At 45.8% G+C, this 24,898-nt stretch overlaps 1 protein-coding gene across 1 annotated transcript; it reads left to right on the forward strand.

Annotated features, from left to right (window-relative positions):
• The first annotated feature begins 779 nt into the window (after positions 1 to 779).
• Positions 780 to 24,774, forward strand: LOC143837330 (IgGFc-binding protein-like). The gene is made up of 13 exons (XM_077337012.1): positions 780 to 883; positions 5,739 to 5,792; positions 8,843 to 8,881; positions 9,418 to 9,831; positions 10,951 to 11,103; positions 12,517 to 13,130; positions 14,633 to 15,197; positions 17,159 to 17,754; positions 18,113 to 18,683; positions 19,195 to 19,394; positions 20,241 to 20,615; positions 22,312 to 22,595; positions 23,324 to 24,774. Coding segments are annotated over exons 2-13 (3,864 nt in total). The 5' UTR covers positions 780 to 883; positions 5,739 to 5,740; the 3' UTR covers positions 23,325 to 24,774.
• The last annotated feature ends 124 nt before the right edge of the window (positions 24,775 to 24,898 follow it).

Here is a 24,898-nt window from a genome sequence, read left to right on the forward strand (position 1 = left end):
AAGGGTGAGTCGAACCCGGCATGCCAGATTAGAAGTCCGCACTCCTAACCACTACACTAAACTGGAACAGTCTCTCCCTAGAAGACACTGAAGAGCATTGTGGACACATCACTTTCAATGCAAACATGAAAGCAGGCAATAGAGCAGTTTGAAAACTGGTTTCATGTGCCTGAGGTGTGACAAAAGAAAGGATGCTGAGACACCTTGAAGCGCAGCCCCATATGCAGGGCACAGCAGTCATCCCATTCTGAGGATGCAGGATTAAGAGACAGTGTTGCAAGGTCAGATTCAAGTGGGTAGCCGTGTTGGTCTGAAGTAGCACAGTAAAATCAGAGTCCAGTCAGGCACCATTAAGACCAACAAGGATTTATTGAAGGGGTGAGCTTTCGAGTGCAAGCACTCTTCCTCAAGGTCATTCCCTCTTGCAAGGTCAGTTTAGTTGAAGAGCAGGGCGGGCCTCTCTGACCTCCAGTTCTGCTTTGTAAGCTAAAATTGTAGGGAGTTGCCTGGACTTCCAGGGAAATGTAATATCCTTGGATCCTCCTGACTTGGCAAAGACAGTATTGGGGCTGCCTGGGACCCTTCCCCACGACTTCTAAGACCAAACCCAATGCTTGCATTTCTCTAGGGGCTACGAACGAATGGGCTTGTGATGGGCTGGCTTCATAGCTCCTGTCCCTTGGCTGAGTTTTGCTTGTTTGATAACTTTGTGTCTTGTGAAATTTGGGAGTGCTTCCCTGTGAGTTCTGTGGAACTAGCTTGGCTCCCTTCCATGATAAAAAGACTTGGCTTCTTTCCTCCATAAAAGGGGAAAGACACACAGAGGTAAGGAGGGTAGGCAGAACCCTTCTTCCTTCACCATACTCAGACTGGGCTATCAAAGGTAAGAGACTTCTCCTGGACGGTTGTCTTCTGATGCTATTCAGTTATACCTGTTGAAAACTGAGGTCATTTGGGACCTGGCCTGAGCACTGATCCATCTGCCTGCTTACTCTTCACTTCTGACTTCTGTCCCTTCTGCTCTGAAAGGACTGTAACCTCTTTCCTCTTCCAAATTTTCTCAGCCACTTCTTTTTAATGCCGTTTCCAGTGGGTAGCTCTGTTGGGCTACAGTAGAAGAGCAAGACCCAAGTCTAGTAGCACCTAGAGATTTCCAGGGTATGAGTTTCAAGAGTCAAAGCTCCTTTGGTCAGATGAGTCTCCAAATTGCCACTGGACTCGAATCTTGCCCTTTGATTGCCAGGTTCCCAAGCACAGGTACTGGCTATCAACTGTACGATCCAATGCAGAGTTACTCCAGTCTAATACATAATTACTCCAATGGATTTCAATGGATGTAGAGTGGGATAACTTTGCATACTTCTGCTCTGTCCAATGTCTAGGAGCAGAATTTGGTGTATCTGATTCTCTGGATTCCTACACGGTTGCTTTGCAGCTAGTTTCTGAGGGTCTGTCCAAAAGGAATAGATTGAAAGCTTTGCGACTCTAAATCTAATTCTTCCACATCATCCTCTACACTCATCTTATCGAAGGAGGCTCTGCTTCAATTGTGCCAGCCTTATCTCTGAGTATGAGGCACAGCTGAGCTTTTTACACCAAGGGATTTACTACCTACAAGGCTTCACCAGGTTCCCTTCTTAGAACATTCACTTTTGTATTTTCAGCTGCAAAGGCCTTTGGAGACAACAAGCAGGCATCGTGTTTTCCATTGGAGCTACGGCTTGATTTGATACCGATAAATTGTGATTTCCTTAAGTTTCCTGCTGGGATTGCATGTTCAATGTGATAGGTACATATTTGGCCTGAAAAGTGGCGCACCACTTGGGGAAGGGGGCATAACAGCAAGGCGGCTGAAACTGTTTGAGAGAGGATTTGATTTTTTGTACAGCGCGCAACCATGAAGCTGCCTCCAACTGAGTCAGACCCTTGGGCTATTACAGTCGGCATTGCCTACTCTGACTGACAGCAGCTCTCCAGGGTCTCAGATAAAGATCTTTTCACACTGTTCCTTGATCTTTATAAAAAGGAGATGCCAGGGTTCAAACCTGGAGCCTTACTATTAAGCCACATACAGATGACTCTTGCTCACATCTGGCCAAACCAGTATTTGAAATGATACACAATACTGGGAGAGCTATTTACCAAGTCCCACACCATTATCTGTTTCTGTTGTTGTTGTTAGTTGCGAAGTAGTGTTCAACCCATTGTGACCCCATGGACAATGATCCTCCAGGCCTTCCTGTCCTCTGCCATTCCCCGGAGTCCATTTAAGCTCGCACCGACTGCTTCAGTGACTCTGTCCAGCCACCTCATTCTCTGTCGTCCCCTTCTTCTTTTGCCCTCCATCGCTCCCAGCATTAGGCTCTTCTCCAGGGAGTCCTTCCTTCTCATGAGGTGGCCAAAGTATTTGAGTTTCATCTTCAGGATCTGGCCTTCTAAGGAGCAGTCAGGCCTGATCTCCTCCAGGACTAACCGGGAGCTCTGTTTGTAGTCATATCTAAATGTAGCCAAACCACCTTGAGAATTCCAGAGGGTGGCTGCTAGGGACACGAACCAGAAAAATGTGGTTCAATTCCTGATTAGTGGTGTGTCCAGTTCACAAGCCACAAACTGTCACAAACCTTTAGCCATCAAATGAACTGGTTTGGTTTGTGAGGTTCAGGATGCAGTAGAATCCCTCCCTGGTATACTAGAGACATCACGCTTGGAGGGAATTTCTAACAGATGCTCCTCTACCTGCCCTCCTAGTTTGGTGAGGATTGGATATAAAGAGTCCAAATTATGGCTCTCAAAAGAAGGTGCCCCCAGGAAAGGAGATTCAGGTGTGTATAGCACGGACCCTGCACAAGCGGGAGAAATCAAACTTCCTTTGATACTCCTCTACTTGTCCTCCATATTACATATAATTTGGATTCAGGGAGACCAAATTATGGCCCCCCAAAAGATGCCCCAGGAAAGGGTTTTTTGGGGAAATCTCAGGCGCAGGTTCAAAAGTGCAAGCTACAATCAGCAAATGGACGGGGAATCTCACCTTGCCGCCCCCTCCTCGACAATCTCTCCCCTGTTGCTTTGAAGTTGAGTGAACGTTTTGACGGAGCAGCAAAAGTCTGTCTGAAAATGAACCTCCGTTTTTATCAGGGCTAACTTGAGCTTCCTGAGTCGTTTCGCCCAGCCCGTGGCCTTTGATTTACTCCCTCATTCCGGACGAGCACCTTTTAAAAATCATTTATGTGTGTGTTTGTTTATAGCCTGCCTTGCTTACCGAGAGTCAAGTCAATACAGCCAGCAGGATGAGATTTCCAATAAACAATGCAATAAAGTCTGGATGGCAGGAATATAAAAGAGAGCAGACACAAAGCATAAGCATTTGAACATGACACTTTACAGCAGCCTCTCTCGACTTTTTAACCCTTGAGAAACCCTTGAAACATTCTTCAAGCTTTGAGAAACCCCAGAAGTGGCGTGATTGTGCAGAATATGGTTGGGAATTGTAGCTGTAGACATGCCCACCTGGGTCCCTTCTCCTTCCCACCCCCTCCAGCACCATCATCGGGGCAGGCCAACGTGCCCATAGATGGTCATATAAATAATATATTAAAATATATTAAATATATTAAAAATTAATTAAGAAGAAGAAGAGTTGGTTCTTATATGCCGCTTTTCTCTACCCGAAGGAGTCTCAAAGCGGCTTACAGTCGCCTTCCCTTTCCTTTTCCCACAACAGACACCCTGTGAGGTGGGTGAGGCTGAGAGAGCCCTGATATTCCTGCTCAGTCAGAACAGCTTTATCAGTGTGGTGGTGAGCCCAAGGTCACCCAACTGGCTGCATGTGGGGGAGTGCAGAATCGAGCCCAGCATGCCAGATTAGAAGTCCGTACTCCTAACTACTACATCAATCCGGCTCCCACCTATTCAGGAAACCCTTCCAGAATTGTCTAGAAAACTCCAAGTGTCATGAAGCTGCATGGAGCTTTTATTGCACTTCCAGGTCGATTCAGTCCCTGCCTTCTACACGGAATGCGAATTTCCGTTTTGAATTGGGGTGATTTAAATATTCCCTCTGCAACAGACATGATTGATCCGGAGTGACCCTACCTTTTCTTCGCGATTTCCTGGAGTGCTTTTAACCCTGGGTAAATTAAAAATCGCATTCCTAAAACGTGCAGCTGTTTGCATTTCCCCAAACTAAAAGCTGCCGAGCCTCCAATTGGTAAGGGAGTCCATTCAAATGCTTCCGGTTACGAAACTTTCCTCCCAAGATGTATTGTTTCTCTTTGTTTCCCTCTGGATTTGCCTCTTCTCTGAGAAGCTGCCGGCTAGCTGGCTTTCGTTTTTCTTTTTTAATGAACGTTATTGCAAACGCGGGGAAGGGAATGGGTGGTGTCTACTTTCCAGTGCCTGCAATTTAGACAAGCCTCCTATTTCAAAAGGACGGCTGCAAGCTTTCCCTGTGAGATAGATCAAATTCCCTGTAAGTCCCAGAGTGGGAGGCTGGTATTAGCATAATGAAAAAGAAAACACAAGGAGCCGGCTCCTGGCTCCACCCCCTCCCGCGCAGCATAGTCATGGAGCCTCCAGCTGATTCTCCACCGGCAGTCAAACACCCCCCCCCCGAATCAAGTGCAGAGCACTTTCTGTTTCCAGTCGGGGGGAAATAATCAGGAAGACCCGAGCTCAAATCGATCTGAATTCAACAGGAATAAATAAAGTAAGTGCAGATTCAGCCCTGGTTTAGAAAGTCTGCTTTAAACAATGCTGGTGTTTCATGTAGGAGCATACTTACATGGTATTCATTTATAATATTTCTAAGCCACCTCTCTCAGCAGTATATTAGCACTGCAGTTCACAATTGCTACTATTATCCACAGCATGGTTCGGAGGCATTTCATTAAAGTACAGCCCTATAACTTGTGGTAAAAAAACAAACAAACAAACAAAAAAACACCCTTCAGTTTGACCCAGCCTGCAAAAGGAGAGGGGAACTGCTCTTTCCTAGCCAGGGAGGCCATTCCATAAGGTGGAGGCCACAACAAAGCAGGAGATGGATGGGCAGGTAATGATTCTTCCCTTTTGCAGGGGGGAACCTGCAGAAGGTATCTCCAGATTTCTTGTTTCCTCAAGTTGAGGAAACCTTCCTTCTGTCAAGGCAGCTCTTAAAGAATCATAGAGTTGGAAGGGACCTCCTGGGCCATCTAGTCCAACCCCCTGCACCCTGCAGGACACTCACATCCCAATCGCTCATCCACTGTAACCTGCCACCCCCTTGAACCTTCACAGAATCAGACTCTCTGTCAGATGGCTCTCCAGCCTCTGTTTAAAAATCTCCAAAGATGGAGAACCCACCACCTCCCGAGGAAGCCTGTTCCACTGAGAAACCGCTCTAGCTGTCAGGAACTTCTTCCGGATATTTAGACGGAATTTCTTTCGCATTAGTCCTGGTCTGTCCGTCCGGGTATAAAGCATCTTTCTGCCAAAAGGAGAGTTTTGTATCTTATCACTTGACACATCAGGGGGATTCTAGGTGGGTTTGTAAGCATTAATGTGTCCTGAACCACACTTTCCCACCCTCCCTTTTGGCGTGTCTATAAATCACAATGATGCATGCACACTCCAGTGCCTCCGATGGAGCGAGCTCTGTCTCATGCACACTAGAATAAATTGTGTTCAACTTTAAAAGGCCGTTAGCTTCCCATATCATCCAAATTCTCACCCTGACTCCTCAACCTTTTCTTTTGCAGCCATGGCCATGCTGAAGACTTTCCTCCTCTTGACCGGTTTGATGCTGCTGAGCGGTGAGTAGATAGAGCTTCAGTTTGGTGTAGTGGTTAGGAACCAGGCAAACCAGCTTTGATTCCCTGCTCCCCCACATGCAGCCAGCTGGGTGACCTTGGGCTCACCACAGCACTGAGAAAGCTGCTATGACCAAGCAGCGATATCAGAGCTCTCACAGGGTGTCTGTAGTGGAGAGAGGCAAGGGAAAGTGATTGGAAGCCGCTTTGAGACTCCTTTGGGTAGAGAAAAGTGGCATATAACAACCAATTCTCTTCTTCTTCTTCTTCTTCTTCTTCTTCTCCAAACAGTGATCCGGTGAGCTTGTGGTTTCCCACTGCCTTGCTGGGAAATCTCCCCACATTCCCCCCACCGCCCAACAGATGAGTCCTTACGTTCCCGCAACACAGATTCCCTCCTTTTAAAAGTTGTACAAATGTTTGCATTACCTGATTTCAGTCAGTTTCAAAATAAATAGACCGGTCCTTTGATTTCTACATGCATTAACAAAGCAGGTAATCCATATATTTAGCTGCAAGTCCCAAACTGCATACCAAAAGCAACACATTAGCTCTATTATTTCTTCCTGCTTGATGCTGCTACGCAGGTTGCTATGGGGTTGCAATGCAGAGGTAGGTAACGGCAAATAGCCTCTGCTCATCTTTCATTCATTCATTCATTCATTCATTCATTCATTCATTCATTCATTCATTCATTCATTCATTCATTCATTCATTCATTCATTCGATTTTTATGCCGTCCTTCCATACGGCTCAGGGGTTTTGCCTAGAATGCCCACGGATGGAGTCGCCAGGACATCCAGGTGTCCCATTATTCATTCATTTCTTCCCCTGAGGACAACGCTGGTATCATTTCATTTAATCACCTGAACTTTGTTTCCATAGCTTCTCCAGCTGAATGGGTCTTTCCCATTGGCATGTACAGTTCCTCTCTGAATGGAATTCTTTCTGGGCTTTTACTGTATTGTTTCCTACTTTCCGTCATGCAATTTTTGCATTTTTTAAAAAAATGTCACTTAAGTCATAGCTTATGGATTTCTGTCTTTGTATTCCAGCCTCATTATTCCATTTATTACCGGCATTCTACCATTCCTGTGCTTTAATTCTGAGCGATGATAGTGGACTGCAAATACAAGTGGTGATGACAAGGGCCATCAAGCCACAGCCACTCTCTGTGGGTTTTAAAGCAAGAGTCAAAAAGGGGGTGGTTTCCCATGGCCTGCCTCTGCGTAGCAACCCTGCACTTCCTTGGAGGTGCCCCATCCAAATATAAATCAGGGCAGACCCTGCTTAGCTTCGGAGATCTGATTTTTCATTTCATTTATTTACGGTCACTGGACGGCATCCAGAAACAAATAAAACCAGAGTAACACTCATAAAACATTTCACAACCAAGTCACTCAACATCAAGCAAGGATTCCCAGAATACAACAGAACTTCCCCACAGTATAAGAGATAGATTATCTTTCTCGGTAAGGAGTCCGAGATGTTTGGAGATCAAGCTAGCCTGGAACTTCCACATCAGGGTATAAAAAAATACAGATGTATGCACTGAACTTTCTGCAGGGGCCACATGGCTGGGAGGGCATTCTATATGTGCATCTCAGTTTATTTGGAAAAGTCTTTTTTTGGAAAGTCCTCATCATATTATTCAATACTTCATAATATCGATGTAGCTAAATGTGAACTAGGGTACACCATGTCCTATATGAAGAATGGACTGGCCCAGATATCCCAAATATATATGGTAAGTATTAGAACAAACATTTTGGGGGTACAAAGCTGTCAAGCTTTTGCAAAAGGAGGAGAATTACTGGACGTCATACCTCTAATGCAATCTCTTTCCTGCTGTGATAGCAATCCCATATGCACAGGGCAAGGGGGGAGTAAATAATAATAATAATAATAATAATAATAATAATAATAATAATGATAATAATGATAATAATGATAATAATGATAATAATGATAATGATAATAATAATGATAATAATAATAATAATAATAATAATAATAATAATAATAATAATAACAACCTGCCACTCCCAAGTAGGCTCATGGTGGGTTAAAACCCCCATTAAAACCCTATTAAAATGACAAAAATACAAATACAATAGACCAGCAACCCATCAACATGGCGGGACCCCCCCCTCTATCCCCAACCCCTACCCCTACCCCTACCTCTAGTGGCAGGAGGTAAGAGAGAAATTACCCATCAATCTTCCCTCACTGCCCCAGCCTCAACCGTAGACCTGGCGGAAGAGCTCCATTTTGCAGGGCCTGCGAAATGCTGGAAGGTCCTCCAGGACCTGCAGCTCACCCGGAAGCTCATTCCACCAGGTCGGGGCCAGGTCTGAAAAGGCCCAGGCCCTGGTTGAGGCCAGGCGTGCTTGTTTGGGGCTTGGAATGACCGAAATGCTTTCTGTCTCTTCATCTTGATATTGGGTTATGCTTCTTTAGCTAGTTTGTTTATTTGTTTATTTATTTATTTAATCTATCTATCCATCCATCCATCCATCCATCCACCCACCCATCCACCTACCTACCTACCTACCTACGTAGTGCTCTCCCCGAAGGCTCAGGGCAGTTCACATAAAACAGGAACAATACAGATAACTTTAGATCAGCAATAATGAAGTGAAACAACAAGCAACATGGAACACTAGAAAAATATGGAAAACATCGAAGTAACTCATACTGATAGCCCAGTGGGCTGGTCGGAACTGCAGTGGGTGCCATAGGAGGGAGGCTCAGGGGGAGGGCCCTTGGGAAGTGGTGGTTCAGGTTGAACTCATCCAAATGCCTGGTGGAGAGGAGCTCCCTTTTGCAGACCCTGTGGAACTGTTGAAATTCTATCGGGGCCCTGATCTCCTCTGGGAGCTCATTCCACCAGGTGGGGGCCAGAATAGAGAAAGCTCTGGTACTGGTTGAGGTCAAGCGAGCTTCCCTGGGATGAGGGACCACCAGGAAGTTGGAAGTGCTAGAGTGTAAGGTTCTGTGGGGGTGAGTGTATATTTTCCTAATCTTCTCTCTTTTTACTCTTGGCTCCTCAGGTCAACGCAGTGCAGGATTCTATAGCCGACACTCAACTGGTATGCACGTACTCCACATTCCAAGGAGGAAAACTGTGTGTGTGTGTGTGTGGGGGGGGGGGGATAAAGGTGCTGAATGCATGCGCAGCATGTGCATTAAAGTCATACCAACCCAATTGCTGTGAAGATCGAGAGGAAGCTGTGCGTGCAGCAAAGGCCATTTTCTCCTACGATGGCCAAAGCATCTATAGTGCCTCTGTGAAAGAAACATTCTGTTACCTAAAGTCCTTTTAAAACGGGTTTGAACTTGAGTCTTTCTGCATGCTAAGCATGTGCTCAAGTAGTAACCACCTGTCAAACATGTATCAGTATTTGGAGAATCATATTAATTGAGGACTAATATGCCTGAAGGAGGCAGGGAACTTTGGGCTTTGAATCGTGCAGGCTCGTGAAGTTGAGGTCCTCCATATTTTGAAAGGGCAAGGCTGCACCAGTTGGAAAGATGCTTCTGTTGGCCTTGAGAATCCAGTCTATGATTCTATAAGGATCTCTCTTTGCTCCTTTCCACCCCTCTCTTCTCTGTACTTGACTTACAGGGTGCAGAGCAAGGTCCTTCGATATGGTGATGGTGATTGATGGCTCGGGGAGCATCGGGGCTCAGAACTTTGAACTGGTAAAAAAGTTTGTGAATCGTATTGTGGATTTCTTGGAAGTGTCCTCTTGGGGCACCCGAGTCGGGCTGATCCAGTACTCCAGCTCTGCGCGCACCGAGTTCCGTCTCAACCAATACACAACAGCAGCACAGATCAAAGCAGCAGTGCAGAGGGTGCATTACATGGCAGGTGGCACCATGACAGGCCTGGCCATCAAGCACATGTTGGAACAGGGCTTCTCCACAGCAGAAGGTGCCAGACCTCTCTCCAGCAATGTAGGCAGGATTGGCCTGGTCTTCACGGACGGGCAGTCTGGTGATAACGTCGCGGAATGGGCCACAAGAGCCAAGAACTCAGGTGAGGATGCTGAGAGGAGATGTGGACCTATGTTGCCATTGACCTCTTGTGCTTATTTGTCCCCCCTATCAATCAATTCTATTTACGGTCATAGACCAACCAGGAGATTACAGATATAAAATCAACCATGAATGGATAAAAAACTACGAAATAAGAACAATTGTATATGGATCCAGTGTAAAAGTATTAGGGAGCAGGGTTGGTCCAGCTCTGCCTTATTTTTATAGCTATCCAAGCAAATTTAGCAATAGTTTTCATTGTCTTTATTTGTGTCTGACAGTAGTCGCTCCCCCCCCCCCCATTTGCCATCAATGGCTTCAATGAAAGGTGGCGTTAAAGTTTCCTTTGAGTCTAAGTTTTTCACGTCATGGTCATTCCGTCCCACATCAAAGGGCCAAAGCTTGTTCCATATTATCCATGAGACAAGAAATGGTAAGGTTGTCCAGCTTGATAATTTCCTGAATATTTGAGGGTGATGTCTGGGGATGACAGAGCTGGGGAGGGAGAATAACAGGTATGTGATGCCAGGAAGACTGCATGAGGAAGTTACTTTTTCCTCCAAGGAAATGGATCTTTATAGCTGGAAGTAGCTGCATTTCTGGGAGAACTCATCTTGAGGTTGGTAGCCTTTGGGTAGAAAGCAAATGAACCCTGTGCTGCTTTATTTGAAAGGGTCAAGAGTAGACAGCCAGTTCCATTTCCAGATGGACAAGCTTCTGGTGGCATCAGTGGATAGACGACCTTGTCTGCCGGAAGTGCTAGAATCAAGCTGCAGAACAATTCATAGGAGTCTAGATCCTTGAGACCAGGACCAGCTGGATGCATCCCGCAATCTTTTGTACCATCCGCAGGGCTCATTTTATGACAATCATTTGGCCTTCTCTGTCAAGATCTTTCTGCCTCCAGAACAGGGGTAGTCAGCCTGTGGTCCTCCAGATGTCCATGGACTACAATTCCCATGAGGCCCTGCCAGTGTTTGCTCATGGGAATTGTAGTCCATCAACATCTGGAGGACCACAGGTTGACTAGCCCTGCACTAGAATATGAATCCATTGCATGGATAGTCTAAGCAACATCAATCTCCTGCGACACATCCATTGTCTGTTCTCTGATCTGCAGGAATTGTCATGTACGCAGTTGGTGTTGGTAACGCTGCAAAAGGGGAACTGCAATCCATTGCTTCCGAGCCCATGCACGAGCACTTCTTTTATGCGACAGATTTCAGCGCCATGCACCAAATTGCCACGAAGCTCAAGTCCAGGCTCTGTGACAGTAAGTGGTCGATGGGATCTGGGGAAGTGACGCTCGTGTTCATTTTTACAATGTTCCAGTTAAGGTTATATGAGGTCTTTTGTGGCAAGCGAGAGATTTTGCTGCCTTATCTCTGGTCCTCGGATGGTATGTCTTCTGAACTCTCTTCCAGCATTTCAACTGGGTTTAATGGGCTAATTCCCCCTTAGTCATTGCCCAAAAAGTGAGATCAGGGGAGTCATTGCTCAAAAGTGAGATCAGGGAAATGACTGCCTCACTTCGAAACACAGGAGGTGAGCCATTGGATGCAGCCCTAATGGCATTTTTCTAGGGATTAATACCTAGTGGACAACATTAGACTTGTTTCTGAGTAGACCTGCTTGGGATCACTTCATAAAAGTGGGCAATGACTTGGTAATTAGATACAACGTTCTAGCATTTGTACTATCCAGAATTAAATTCCGATTTCTGGCCCTCTTCCCTTGGTTACCAGCATCAGTAGGATTATTGTGTTTTAGAAGAATCATAGAATCATAGAGTTGGAAGGGACCATACAGGCCATCTAGTCCAACCCTCTGCTCTACGCAGGATCAGCCCTAAGCATCCTAAAGCATCCAAGAAAAGTGTGTATCCAACCTTTGCTTGAAGACTGCCAGTGAGGGGGAGCTCACCACCTCCTTAGGCAGCCTATTCCACTGCTGAACTACTCTGACTGAGAACATTATTTTCCTGATATCTAGCCTATATCGTTGTACTTGTAGTTTAAACCCATTACTGCGTGTCCTTTCCTCTGCAGCCAACAGAAACAGCATCCTGCCCTTCTCCAAGTGACAACCTTTCAAATACTTAAAGAGGGCTATCATGTCCCCTCTCAACTTCCTTTTCTCCAGGCTGAACATTCCCAATGTTGAGCCTGGAGAACTTGTGCCTTCCCGCAACAATATCTAGTAGAGGAAGGAGGTAGCCTGTAAATCCATCCGATGGTATAAAGGCAGGGTTTGATGGTATAAGACAGGGGTAGTCAAACTGTGGCCCTCCAGATGTCCATGGACTACAATTCCCAGGAGCCCCTGCTAGCAAATGCTGGCAGGGGCTCCTGGGAATTGTAGTCCATGGACATCTGGAGGGCTGCAGTTTGACTACCCCTGGTATAAGAGGTGTCCTCCTACTGTGGGAAATTAAATGGAAGAATAATGTCCATTCAGTGAGGGTCTCCAATGGCCAACGTGTTAAACTGGAACATTGAGGCAGGATCCCACTTATTGCCTTCAGTGTACTTAGAAAGGGGAAACTCTGTTTGGGATTATGCTGCTTTTGAGCAGCACCTTGTAAATGACTGTTCCAGATAAGCATTCAAGTTGGGGAAGAAGGTGTCTTAAAAGGCCAATGAATCTGAGAATTCACCTGTGCTGTTCTGCTCATTGTTTCATTCAGGCCCTAAACCAACCCCAATGTCCTGCCCCGTTAACAGCCACTACGAGACGTGTGGAAATGGTTGCCCAGCTACCTGTTCGGACCGGACGGCTCCCCTCACCTGTCAGAATACCTGTGCAAAGATCTGCCAGTGCAATGAGGGCTACGTCCGAGATGGTGATCAGTGCATCCCAATGGGCACCTGCAACTGCATCCACAACGGCGTCAGCTACAGTCCAGGGCAGGAGTTCTGGGCGGATGAGAACTGCCATTCCCGCTGCAAGTGTGACCCAGATTTTGGCGTAACTGTGTGCCGTACGTCTTCCTGCAAGGCCAACCAGAAATGCGCCATGGTCAACGGGGTCCGGGATTGTCAAACCCTCAGCCACTTCACCTGCATCGGAACTGGAGATCCTCACTACACCTCCTTTGACGGAAAGAAATTTGACTTCATGGGAACCTGCATTTATCAGATGGCAGCCGTCTGCTCCAAAGACCCCGCCCTCACCCCGTTTTTGGTCACGGTGCAGAATAACAACCGGGGCAGCAAGGCAGTGTCCTACACCAAAGTGGTGACTCTGGAGGTCTACAACATGAGCATCAGCCTGAGCCAGGAGTATCCGCGCAAGATTCAGGTACAAAAGCTGCAATATGAGAAGACTGGGGGATTTTAGATCTGTGCATGTACGAAAAAGTTTGCTGATTATTAACTTTTATGAATGGGAAAAAAAAAACATTCTTCATGGCACATTCTCTACCATGTTTACAAAGACCTGTAGGAAGAAAAGGTGTACCAGTTTGCTTACGTTGCAACAACTCACAGAACTTTCCTCTTACACGTAGATCAACTAGAATTCTAAACAGTTTGGGTATAAACTGAAATGGGGAGCCGTGTTGGTCTGAAGTAGCACAATAAAATCAGAGTCCAGTAGCACCTTTAAGACCAACAAAGATTTATTCAGGGCGTGAGCTTTCGAGTGCAAGCACTCTTCCTCAGACTATGAACTGCCATCGTGACAATGGGAATATATTTTTCCCCTATGTTTTTTGTGAACTACATCTGAATTCGAGGGGTCTGATTGGCTGGTTTAGCAAAGAATTATCATATGGCTGTATTTGGATGCTGTGACACAGTTTACTAATGTAACAGGATTAACTTTTGCTTATATATTCCCACTGTCATGGTGGTCAGTTCATAGTGTGAGGAAGAGTGCTTACACTCGAAAGCTCACACCTTGAATAAATCTTTGTTGGTCTTAAAGGTGCTACTGGACTCTGATTTTAGTTGGGGATAAGAAAATCTGGAGATTTTAATTGTTTTCTCTCTCTCTCCCTTTCCCATTTATCCTGTGTGTGAGAGGGCACATTTGCTGGTGATGGTTTTTCCTGAATGTAAGACGAAACCTGCCTAGCATGTTTTCAACTTATATTTGTATTTGGAAAAAGGAAATATATACCTTCTGTCTTGTTAGGCTCCCCTTTTGCAGACTAATAAATTTTCTGCTCACGGCATCAAAAGGTAATTAGTGAATAGATCTCCTGAAGTAACAGAACATGTAGCCGAATTTTTAGCCAATCTTGAAACTGGGTACCTTGTTTCTTAACAGCAAATGAGAGAATATTCGGAACCATTGGTGTACTAAGGCAATAGTGGATACTGAGTTTTTCTAAGTAAACTTATTGTGATTTAAACCAAAATTCCTATCATTGTTCACCTCTGTATGATATATTTTGTTTCTTAATCTTACATAATGCTGGTTCTAGATGCCAATAAAGATTGACTGACTATTTGGAAAAGGAAATATATGCCTTCTGTTGAGCTTACTATCTTCTGAGACTGGTTGATTGACCTGGAATGTTCACAAACATTCCAGTTTCTCAGAAAAGAAATAGGATAGACTAAGCAGGTTTGGGGTACATTCATAAACAAAAGAACACCCTCCCAAGCACTTAAGGTTGCACTGTCAAGGGTGTCATCTCCATATTGCAGGTGGCCATGTTAACAATCAATGGGCTGAAATACACTTGGTTTTTTACCTCCATCATTTGACAAGTTATGGTATGTAGCAAAAAACTTTATATGTGTATATTAATCCACTAAAAAATGGGGGGCACTCTCTTTCATCTTGTCTCCTAGGTCAACGGAGTCTTCGTGGACCTCCCTTTCTCCTATGAAAACAAGCTGAAGGTCTACATCAGCGGAGTCCATGGCTTCATCAAGACAGACTTTGACCTGAGAGTCAGCTTTGACTGGTACAGCTATGCCAGGGTCATCGTGCCCAACACATACGCCAATGCGGTCTGCGGGCTCTGTGGCAATGCCAATCAGGACCCCAGCGATGACTTTGCCATGAAGGATGGCACTCAGACGGCGGATGAAATCCAGTTTGCAGACAGCTGGAAAGTGAAGGACATCCCCGGTTGCTCAGCAGGATGTACCAGTAACTGCCAAGTGTGCACGGAGGCCGATAAGCAACCCTACAAGAGTAACAAGTATTGCGGAGTCCTCATTCGAAAAGATGGACCATTCAGCCAGTGCCATGAAGCCATTGACCCAACCTCCTTCTTTGGTGACTGCGTCTTTGACACTTGTATGTACAAGGGTCACCACGACACTCTCTGTAGCTCTATCGGTGCCTACGTGACGGCCTGCCAAGCTCAGGGCATCCAGGTTGGGCCATGGAGATCGCCCTCTTTTTGCAGTAAGTGTTGTTCCCTGTGATGTCCTCACTAGAAACTCAGGTAAAAGAGACAAGATGTGGTGATAAAGATTCCTATTCATTCTCTGAAAAATGTTAAGCCCACCTTCTGCTAACAATGTAGTCTTGTGCTCATCTTAGAACTGAGTAAATAACACTGAGATGGATCCAGACACAAAGCCAGACACTTGTAATTTCAAACAATTTCCTTTTCCTGTTAAAGGTAAAGGTAAAGGTATCCCCTGTGCAAACACCGAGTCATGTCTGACCCTTGGGGTGACGCCCTCTAGCGTTTTCATGGCAGACTCAATACAGGGTGGTTTGCCAGTGCCTTCCCCAGTCATTACCGTTTTACCCCCCAGCAAGCTGGGTACTCATTTTATCGACCTCGGAAGGATGGAAGGCTGAGTCGACCTCGAGCTGACTGCTGGGATTGAACACCCAGCCTCATGGGCAAAGCTTTCAGACGGCTGCCTTACCACTCTGCGCCACAAGAGGCCTGTTGCAGACCCTCTATTTGACTCTCCTGCTTTCCTTGAAGGGTCCCTGGTCCCCTAGAAGCAGCATTTGGGAGAGAACACTGATCTGTAGTGAGAGGCAGGAAACAGGAAAGTTCTATTCTGCTGATGGAAGTACCCCCATTATTGGAAAACAATTTTTGGATCCCACCCATTTAGTTCTAAAGTATCATGTTTGAAATACAGAAACAAGCAATGAAATATCATTTTAAACATACAACAATACACTGAAGTAATAACAGACACAAGGCTTGCTTCTCTGTGTGTGTTAGAGCTTTCTGTCCTTTCCCTGAGCAGGCTAAGCTTTATTTATTCAGATTTATGGCTCAGAAAAAAACTTCACAATACACATGTCAGCGGACATAGAGGTTTGTTGAAGCTTATGACTATGTACACATTCCATTGTTATCAAAGTGTAAGACGCTGCATAGCTTATCTTCACGGGGACATAAAATCAGAGTGTTCACAGACTTCACAGGAAGGTTTATTGAGGTCAGCTATTTGCAGAAGCTCTGTATTTCTGATGATTAGACAGGGACCAGAGTCTGACCTTTCAGCCCTGCTCCCGCCTGGCTGTGCCCAACAGCAAAGAGCAGAGACCGAATTTGGCAAATCTCTACAATATACCATATAAGGCAATAAGAACAGTAAAACCAGGAACAACAAAAAATTCTAGATCAGAAATAAGCGGGCTCCAAGTAAAAGTTGGGAAGTCCCACTTTGGACAGTTTCTTATTGGCATTTTGTACAGAGGGTTGCTAGGGGAAAGCAGGCTGGCCACAGGGTGGGGGGGCATGACCAGGAGCTCTCCAATGTGCTGACAGCACACCGAAATGATGCCTTGGCTTTTGTGGGGAAGCCCACCCACCTGAAACTTGCAAAGCTGCTATTGCATGTGGGAAGTGCTAAAGTGGGGCTTCCCCCTGCTCCCCTCAGGAACAGCCAGGTGGGGATCTGCAGAGAGAGAGAGAGAGAGAGAGAGGAATTAGTGGGAATCAGCACAGCATTATAGTTGAATCATAGGCCTAGTCTGCACACAATAGATAATGCATTTTCAATGCACTTTAGAAGTAGATTTTCCTGTTCTGCACAGGACAATCCAGCTGCCAAAGCACGTTGAATGTGCATTATCTACTGTGTGCAGACTAGGCCCTGGCATATTTGATTTTGAAAGAGGCACTGGGTTTGAGTTTAGAAAGAATAATCCAAAGGGCTCCTAAGAAATATCAACTTGCAAAGTGTACATTCTATATAGCAGGGGTAGTCAAACTGCGGTCCTCCAGATGTCCATGGACTACAATTCCCAGGAGCCCCCTGCCAGCGAACGCTGGCAGGGGGCTCCTGGGAATTGTAGTCCATGGACATCCGGAGGGCCGCAGTTTGACTACCCCTGCAATATAACATGCTCCAAGGATCACCAACATTTCACTTATTCTTTCCGACCAGGCCTCCCCTGCCCACCTAATTCCCATTACGAACTCTGCGGAAATGGCTGCCCTGAAACCTGCAACAGACTTTTTAATAAAACAACCTGTGAATCTCGCTGTACCGAAGGCTGCTTCTGTGACTCTGGATTCATCCTCAGTGGGGCTCAGTGCGTCCCTCTGGCAGAGTGTGGCTGTCTGCACCACGACATCTACTACAAGAAGGGAGAAGAATTCTACCCCGACGCTCTGTGCAGTGCAAAATGTCGCTGCACAGACCAGGGAGCAGTTGAGTGTGAAAAGTTCTCCTGTGGCTCTCACGAGGAATGCAGGGTGGAGAAGGGCATCCAGGGCTGCCACCCAGCGGGATATGGAACAACGATAGCATCCGGGGACCCTCATTACATTTCCTTTGATGGACGAAGTTTCAGCTTCCACGGCTCCTGCACTTATACCTTAGCCAAAGTGTGTGGCCAGGATCCTCAGCTACAGAGCTTGTCAGTATTGGTGGAGAATGAGAAGTCCAAGGACGGTCCAGCAGTTCTCATAAGGAGTGTTGTGGTTGCCATTCATGGCTACACGGTTGTCCTTGAGAGAGGGATGAAGTGGAAGGCTATGGTATGTTCCTTGCATATAATAATCTGCTAGATCACTTGTGAAAAATACCATGTGCACCAACATGTCTCTGTGTGAGAGATCAGAACTAATCTCCTACTGGTATTTTTGTTGTTTCTGTTGATGTTTCTCAGTGGGACAGGCTTCCTCGGGAGGTGGTGGGTTCTCCAACTTCGGAAATTTTTAAACAGAGGCTGGATAGCCATCTGACGGAGAGGCTGATTCTGTGAAGGCTTAAGGGGGTGGCAGGTTACAGTGGATGAGCGATAGGTTTGTGAGTGTCCTGCATGGTGCTGGGGGTTGGACTAGATGACCCAGGAGGTCCCTTCCAGCTGTATGATTCTATGATTCTATGATGCAGGTGGATGGAGAGCTGCACACGCTGCCATTAAAGAAGCATGATGGAAAACTCTGGATGACCCAGGAGGGGAACAATATCATTCTCCAGTCCTCCTTTGGCTTCACAGTCCTTTACGACACTCTCTCTTACGTCCGCGTGACCGTCCCCAGCACCTACCAGGGACACATGTGTGGTCTGGGAGGCAACTTCAACGGGGACAAGAGTGACGACTTCATGCTCCCTGATGGAAACCTGGCACAGGGTGTGGTTGAGTTTGGGGCCTCTTGGAAGGTCCCCAGGGATGGAGTCAGCTGCTCTGATGACTGTGGGGAGAACTGCCCTACCTGCGATGCTGCCAGGACAGCCCCATACAAGCCCACCCACTCCTGTGGCCTCATCCTGTCCAAGACGGGCCCCTTCAGAGACTGTCACCAAGCGGAGAGCCCCATACCCTACTTTGAGCACTGCCTGTACGACGTGTGCGCTGCCGATGGCGCTCGAGAATCCCTCTGCCGGAGCATCCAGGCCTACGTCACGGCCTGCCAGGCAGCTGGCGCCAGAGTTGGAGCCTGGAGAACAGAGACCTTCTGCCGTAAGTCTGCAGAAAGGAATTCCCTTTTCTAATTTTCTCATGGGATGCTCCCTGAGCCACAAAATATTAATAATATTAGTAATGATAATGCTGATAATAATAACTTTATTTTTATAGCCTGTTTTTCCTGGTTGGCTCAGGATGGGTAGCAACAATTAACCTTACATTGATAAGCAGGTTTTTGAACATTTTGAATTAAATTATATTTATTAAATTATATTCTTAAACTGCCTTCTGAAAGCAGTTTGAAATAGTGGTTCCAGCTGTGCCAGGTTACAATAAAGTGACAGATGAAGCCAGGGAGCTTCCAGTTCTCAAATTGTATCAATCGTAGCCGAAAGATCACGGTGGAGCAACAAGACTTCATCCGCAAGAAAGCTAGCTATTGCCTCACAGCCCAAGTCCAATTTGCTACCATTGTGGCGCCCTTCCTCGAACTACACTAAATAATTGTGCTGGGCGATGAGGATAGAATTCAAATTTCTCCTCTGTCTGTTTTCTTTTTCTTCAGCTCTTACCTGTCCAGCCAACAGCCACTACGAGACATGCACCAAAACTTGCGATTCCACCTGTGCCAGCTTGTCCACTGTGGCCCAGTGCACAAAGAAATGTTTTGAAGGCTGCCAGTGCAATGACGGCTATGCATTTGATGGGGACACATGTGTGCCTTTGGACAGATGTGGCTGTGTGCACAATGGGATCTACCTTAAGGTCAGTCTCTGTATTCTAGTCTGGTGGTGCCAGTTTTGGCTGAGAGGGCCAGCACAGCTGGAATCTATGCATCTGCTCCACTAGGAGTCCAAATTAACAAAGTAGGAGATTTAGGCCATGAAATATACAGAGACTTCAGTTGAACTTCAGTCCCCTCTGGAATGACTGGGTCTTTCCCCAGGCACAGGGGAAACATGAGGCGGTTTGAAATAAAGGTTCTGTCCAGGAAAAAATGGCCTTCCCCAAGGAGAGGGACCCAGACTGTGGAATACTTCCCTCCCTAGGAAACTCATTTTTACTCTTTCACAGAGTTATTGACCATGGTTGAGGACATTCCTGGAGATTTCCAGGTCTAGCCCAAAAGTGGTGTGAGTGGGGAGCCGAGGGAATTCAGTAGGGAATAAGGCCACAGAATGCATCCTCAAAGGTGGCCATTTTCTCCAGGAGAAATTACCTCAGTGGTCTAGAGATGAATTGTAATTCTGGGAGAGCTCCTGGCCACACCTGGAGGTTGGCAGTCCTACTCTTTAAATGTCAGGGGACAAGTCAAGATCATTCCCTTTCAAATTGCTTCTGAGGTAACCAAGAAAACAGCCTGGCTTTGATTCCTGTCATCTTTAAATAAATATTTTCTACTGTTCCTCAGTTCTTGCACCTTCTGCACTGATTTTTTTAAATATTATATTTTGTCTTGACATAAAGAAGAGCGTGGATCTTTGAAAGCAGAGCGGCATAATATAATTATTTCAAAAAAACTACTGTAAATAAAAGTAAATAATTATTAGAATATCCATGCTGCTTCACAACTCTTCCAACTATATTCACTGACCAGAGATTTCCCCACAGGCGAGAGAGATCCTTTTCTCAAGAAACTGTACTGAGAAATGTACCTGCACTGCCTCCAGTCGATTCACCTGTGAGGAAACCAGCTGTCCGGCCGAGCTGTCCTGCGCCCTTAAGGATGGCGTGCGTGGCTGTGTGACTCAGGAAGGCCAGTGCAAGCTCACCCCAGGAGGCCATCTTACTTCTTTTGATGGTGCCTCTGCAAAGTACATCTGCGGTGGTGTCTACGATGTTGCCTCTGTTTGCAATGAAAGCTCCGTCTCCTGGTTCAGGGTATCAGTGAGCATTGAAGAGGAGGAAGGTTTAATAGCTGGGAAGGCCGTCTATGTCCATTTCAAAGAGGCGTCTATCATCGTGAAAAAGAACACGGGAATATGGGTAAGAGGTTTTTAAGTATGCCAAAGGACAGCTCCAGATTTTTGTGACCATCACAATATTACCAGGCCCATCTTGAATTTCCTTTTGGTCCTGCCCCTTCTTCCTCTTTTGGCTCCACCCTTCCTTGTCTAACTACATATATTTTCTTAAAGGTGCTACTGGACTCTGATTCTATTGTACATAGATTTTCATGATCCGGGTTCACTTGAGCCCTCCTAAGCAGAGTTGAAATCGACAGGCTCAGATGGATAGAATTGCGCTTGGTATTTGCGCATACGAACCATGAACCAATTTGCAGGATGCTGAAATCTGGGAACAAGGAAGCATATCCTGAGATAACTAGGAACATCTCATTAATCTCTGCTATGTCTTAAAAAAAAAGTTTACCAAACTTTAAAAATTAAAATAGGTATATGTCATTAAAAATAACATCAGACCCCTCCACGCAATGCAGATCCTTCAAAAAGAATATCCCCCAAATGTCGTTTGAATAAAGGATTGGATTGCATTGAATTGTGTTCATTTAGATACTTATTTCCTGCTTTTCTCCCAGCTCTGACAATGTCATTTTCCTTCATGTTATATCCCAGCAACACTAAGTAGCAGGCTAATACAACTAGCCTAGAGCCACCCAGCAAGCTTCCATGGCAGAGTGCAGAGTGGAACTAGCCTGGCAGATACCAGCTGGCATCCAGTAGGAGATTGGGAGATGGGTACATGGCCCAGGGGGGGGGCACAATCACGTTGACAGCATGATGTCAATTTCGGGTGAATGTGCAAGTGACATCACATCACCCTAGTTTTCAGTGGAATCTTTATATAAAAAACTGCAGAGCTTCCATTGAATTTTAGAGTGGCTGATATAATGGCCATTTTTTGCCTTCTGTCCCCCCTGCCAGCCTACCAAGAAGCAGTGAGAGTTATGGAGCCACCAGCAAATGGTCTCTCACTATAGAGGGAGACATGGCAATCCCCAGTGTAACTCCAGTTTCCCAGAACCAATGCTAATCGCTGCATTATAATGTTTCTCAGCATTCTGTATGTGTGGCTCCAAAAAGCCAAAAGTGAAGGGACTCTAAGAACATCCTCAGGCACAGGTTACAAGCTAGCACTGAAGGATGGACCGGAGTCAATGGGATGAAATTAATTCGAAAGAAATTCTGTCTAAACATCCAGAAGAAGTTCCTGACAGTAGGAGTGGTTCCTCATTGGAACAGACTTCCTCAGGAGGTGGTGGGTTCTCCATCTTTGGAAATTTTTAAACACAGGATGGATAGCCATCTGATGGAGAGGCTGATTATGGGAAGGCTCAAGGGGGTGGCAGGTGACAGTGGAGGAGCGAGAGGGTTGTGAGTGTCCTGCATAGTGCAGGGGGTTGGACTAGATGACCCAGGAGGTCCCTTGCAACTCTATTATTCTATGATTCTATGAGTGCTGAGAACTCTCCTGACCATCCTACAACCCTACTGTTTTTAAAGAATGATATTAAGCGATCTTGATCCATGAAGTTTCAAGCTTATGCACATCAGTCCACAATATTTCCTTTATTTTGACCACCATTAGTTGTTCCACATGGTAGCTTGTGAAGGTTTTGTTAGCTCTCTAGATGTCACGGAGAACCCTGGGTCTTAAGTTCCTGCTGGAAATTTCTTTAAGCCCACATCGCCTTACCTGCCCTGATCTTCCTCTGTTCCAGGTCAACGGGCACTTAATCAAACTGCCCTACAAGATTTCCAAAGCCGTGTCCCTGAGCAATGTCCGTGATGGCCTCTTGATTGCCCAGGCCCCTCAGATGCAAGTTCATCTCCACCACAATGGAGGGGTGACAGTCAGAGTCAAGAGAGATCTGGCAGGGAAGTTATGTGGCCCCTGTGGAAACTTCAACGGAGAGATGGCTGATGAGCTGAGGACACCCAGCGGGGAGAATAAGAGTACAGCTGAGGTCCTCCATGCTTGGAAGGCGAAGGACATCTCTTGCTAGTAAGTAACTAGATATATACTAGTCCTTTTGCTGCAGACAACACACCAACTGCAGCTTTGAATTTATTCTAGAGGTGTTGTGTGGCATCCAGGGCTTTTCTGCATGTGATAAATATAGTCAAATGCTTACCTTGTGAAGACACAGCATATAAGAACCAACTTTTCTCCTCCTCCTCTTTACATCTCTGTTAAGCTTGCCCACTCAGAAATGTACTTTGCTCCTTCTGTGCCTCCCCAGAACTTTTTCTTTCTGAAACTCCTACTGAGTTTTAGTATGGCTCCATAGAAAAGAGCCTGTAAGTATGGTGGCTTTTTGCAGACTGGAAACATGTTGATAGAGGTAGCTGTGCATTTCTGCTTTGCACATGATGTTGCCACACTCCCACGTCTGGCCAGCAAACTGCTCTCTACATCCACGATTTTAAAGTGCTATTTGGGGAATCACATAAAGTGGATTCCCCAAACTAAAAGCAGTACAGCAGGCTTGACGCTACAATGCCCGATGTGCAGAAAAGCCCCTGGTGTTAGCAAAGCTGAGAACTAATTGTATAATGAAGAATGTGCAACTTTTCATCACCTCTAACATTTCTGCAACCTACAGTGACCCCAGGTGCCTCATCAATGGCATGAGGATTCTAATGAAGTCCTCCTTGTATCCTGCAATCTTGGTTTTAAGTCACAGGAGCACTGGAACTATGAAATAACTGCTGTATTCTTCCTTCCCTTAGGACAATGCCCCCTTTTTGAGGGTGGCTACCATTGCATTCAGTTAAGGATGGCAAATACTCCTGAAGAACTGGAAGGAAAAATATCGGACTTCACCCACAATTGTCATCAAGCTAACCCATAACATTCCAATGGAACACTCACTACATCGTCAACCAACACAGTGTTTCATTCTAGATTTTTCAAGACATCATCATCTCACAGGAGGTAACGAAAGATGACAGAAACCTCTGAAGGTCGTGTTGGACATGAGCAGCTGCTCCTTTTCCCTTTCACCCTTGATGTCTCTCTTAGACCTCCATGGAGAATCAGTTTGGTTGTTGAGCAGACATAATGCACTACTTCCTATGAGCCGTGAGGTCAGGTACTTCTTGTGTTGCCCTGTGATCTCCTCTGACCTCCTTAGGTCACAGCTGCAGCTGCTGCCTTTCAACTCCTCCCCCGCTTCCCCCTGGAAGTGGGGATTTGTGTACTCTCTCCTGGCACCTTTGAAATGGTCAATAAGTAGATTTATGAAGCTCTGCTGTAGCCCTTTGGCCAGCATCCCCCAGCCTGTCTCAAGGTTTCTCACCCGGCTAGGATCAAAGGTCCATTTGATGGGAAAGGGCTTTACCACCTCTATGGGAAAGGGGTGGGTGGGGAATTCTGTTCCTGTATTCATAAAGCCCCGACTCAATCCTTGTGCTTTGTTGCAGTCTGTATGTCTTTTGTTCAAAAAACTAAGTTTTGGTTAAATGCCGAGTTGTGGTATTGGCCATGTTGGAATTGAGAAGGGACTTTGCAGTTCATGACATATGACATTATAATTCTGTAAGCAATAGACCAGTGGTTCTCAACTTTCCTAATGACGCGACCCTTTAATCCAGTTCCTCATGTCGTGGTGACCCTCAACCATAGAACTATGCAAGGGTTCTTTCACAGAAATTAAACCCAAACTGACCAATGGTGTGAAGATCCATTGTTCATGATAATATAAAAAATGGTTATAAATTGTAAATAATTTGTCGGGCACCTTCAGGAGGAACAGCAACAGTGATGGTGCCCCCCCCCAGCCAAGCTGCTCACCCTGCCACGCCCCCTGTGAAAGGGCCATTCAACCCCCAGAGGGGTCCTAACCCCCAGGTTGAGAACCATTGCAATAGACCCTGTTTGCATATCCATTAGTCTCGGTTAAGGAAGCGTTTTATCAAAGGACACACTTGGACACAGATGAAACTGCCTTGTTTTGAACTACACCATCAGTCTATCAAGGTCAGTATTGTCTGCTATGACAGGCAGCAGCCTCCGGGTTCTCATGTAAAGGGCCTTCACATCACACACAACCTGATCCTTTGCCCGGAAAATGCTGGGGATTGAATTGGGGCTTTCTAAATGCCAAGCAGATGCCCTACCAATGATTCATAATTATATCTGCACATCATTGAAAATGAATAAAGGATACATGGCTTTGAAACGAAGCGTAGCCTTCATTTTTATTTACATATCCGTCATGAACATTTGTATGCCACTTCTCCAGACTTGCTTGAGGCAGCTCACTAGAATTTCATTTATTATTTTACTGCAACGACACCCCAACT

This window comes from Paroedura picta, chromosome 5, assembly GCF_049243985.1.
Source record: "Paroedura picta isolate Pp20150507F chromosome 5, Ppicta_v3.0, whole genome shotgun sequence".
Taxonomy (NCBI): domain Eukaryota; kingdom Metazoa; phylum Chordata; class Lepidosauria; order Squamata; family Gekkonidae; genus Paroedura; species Paroedura picta.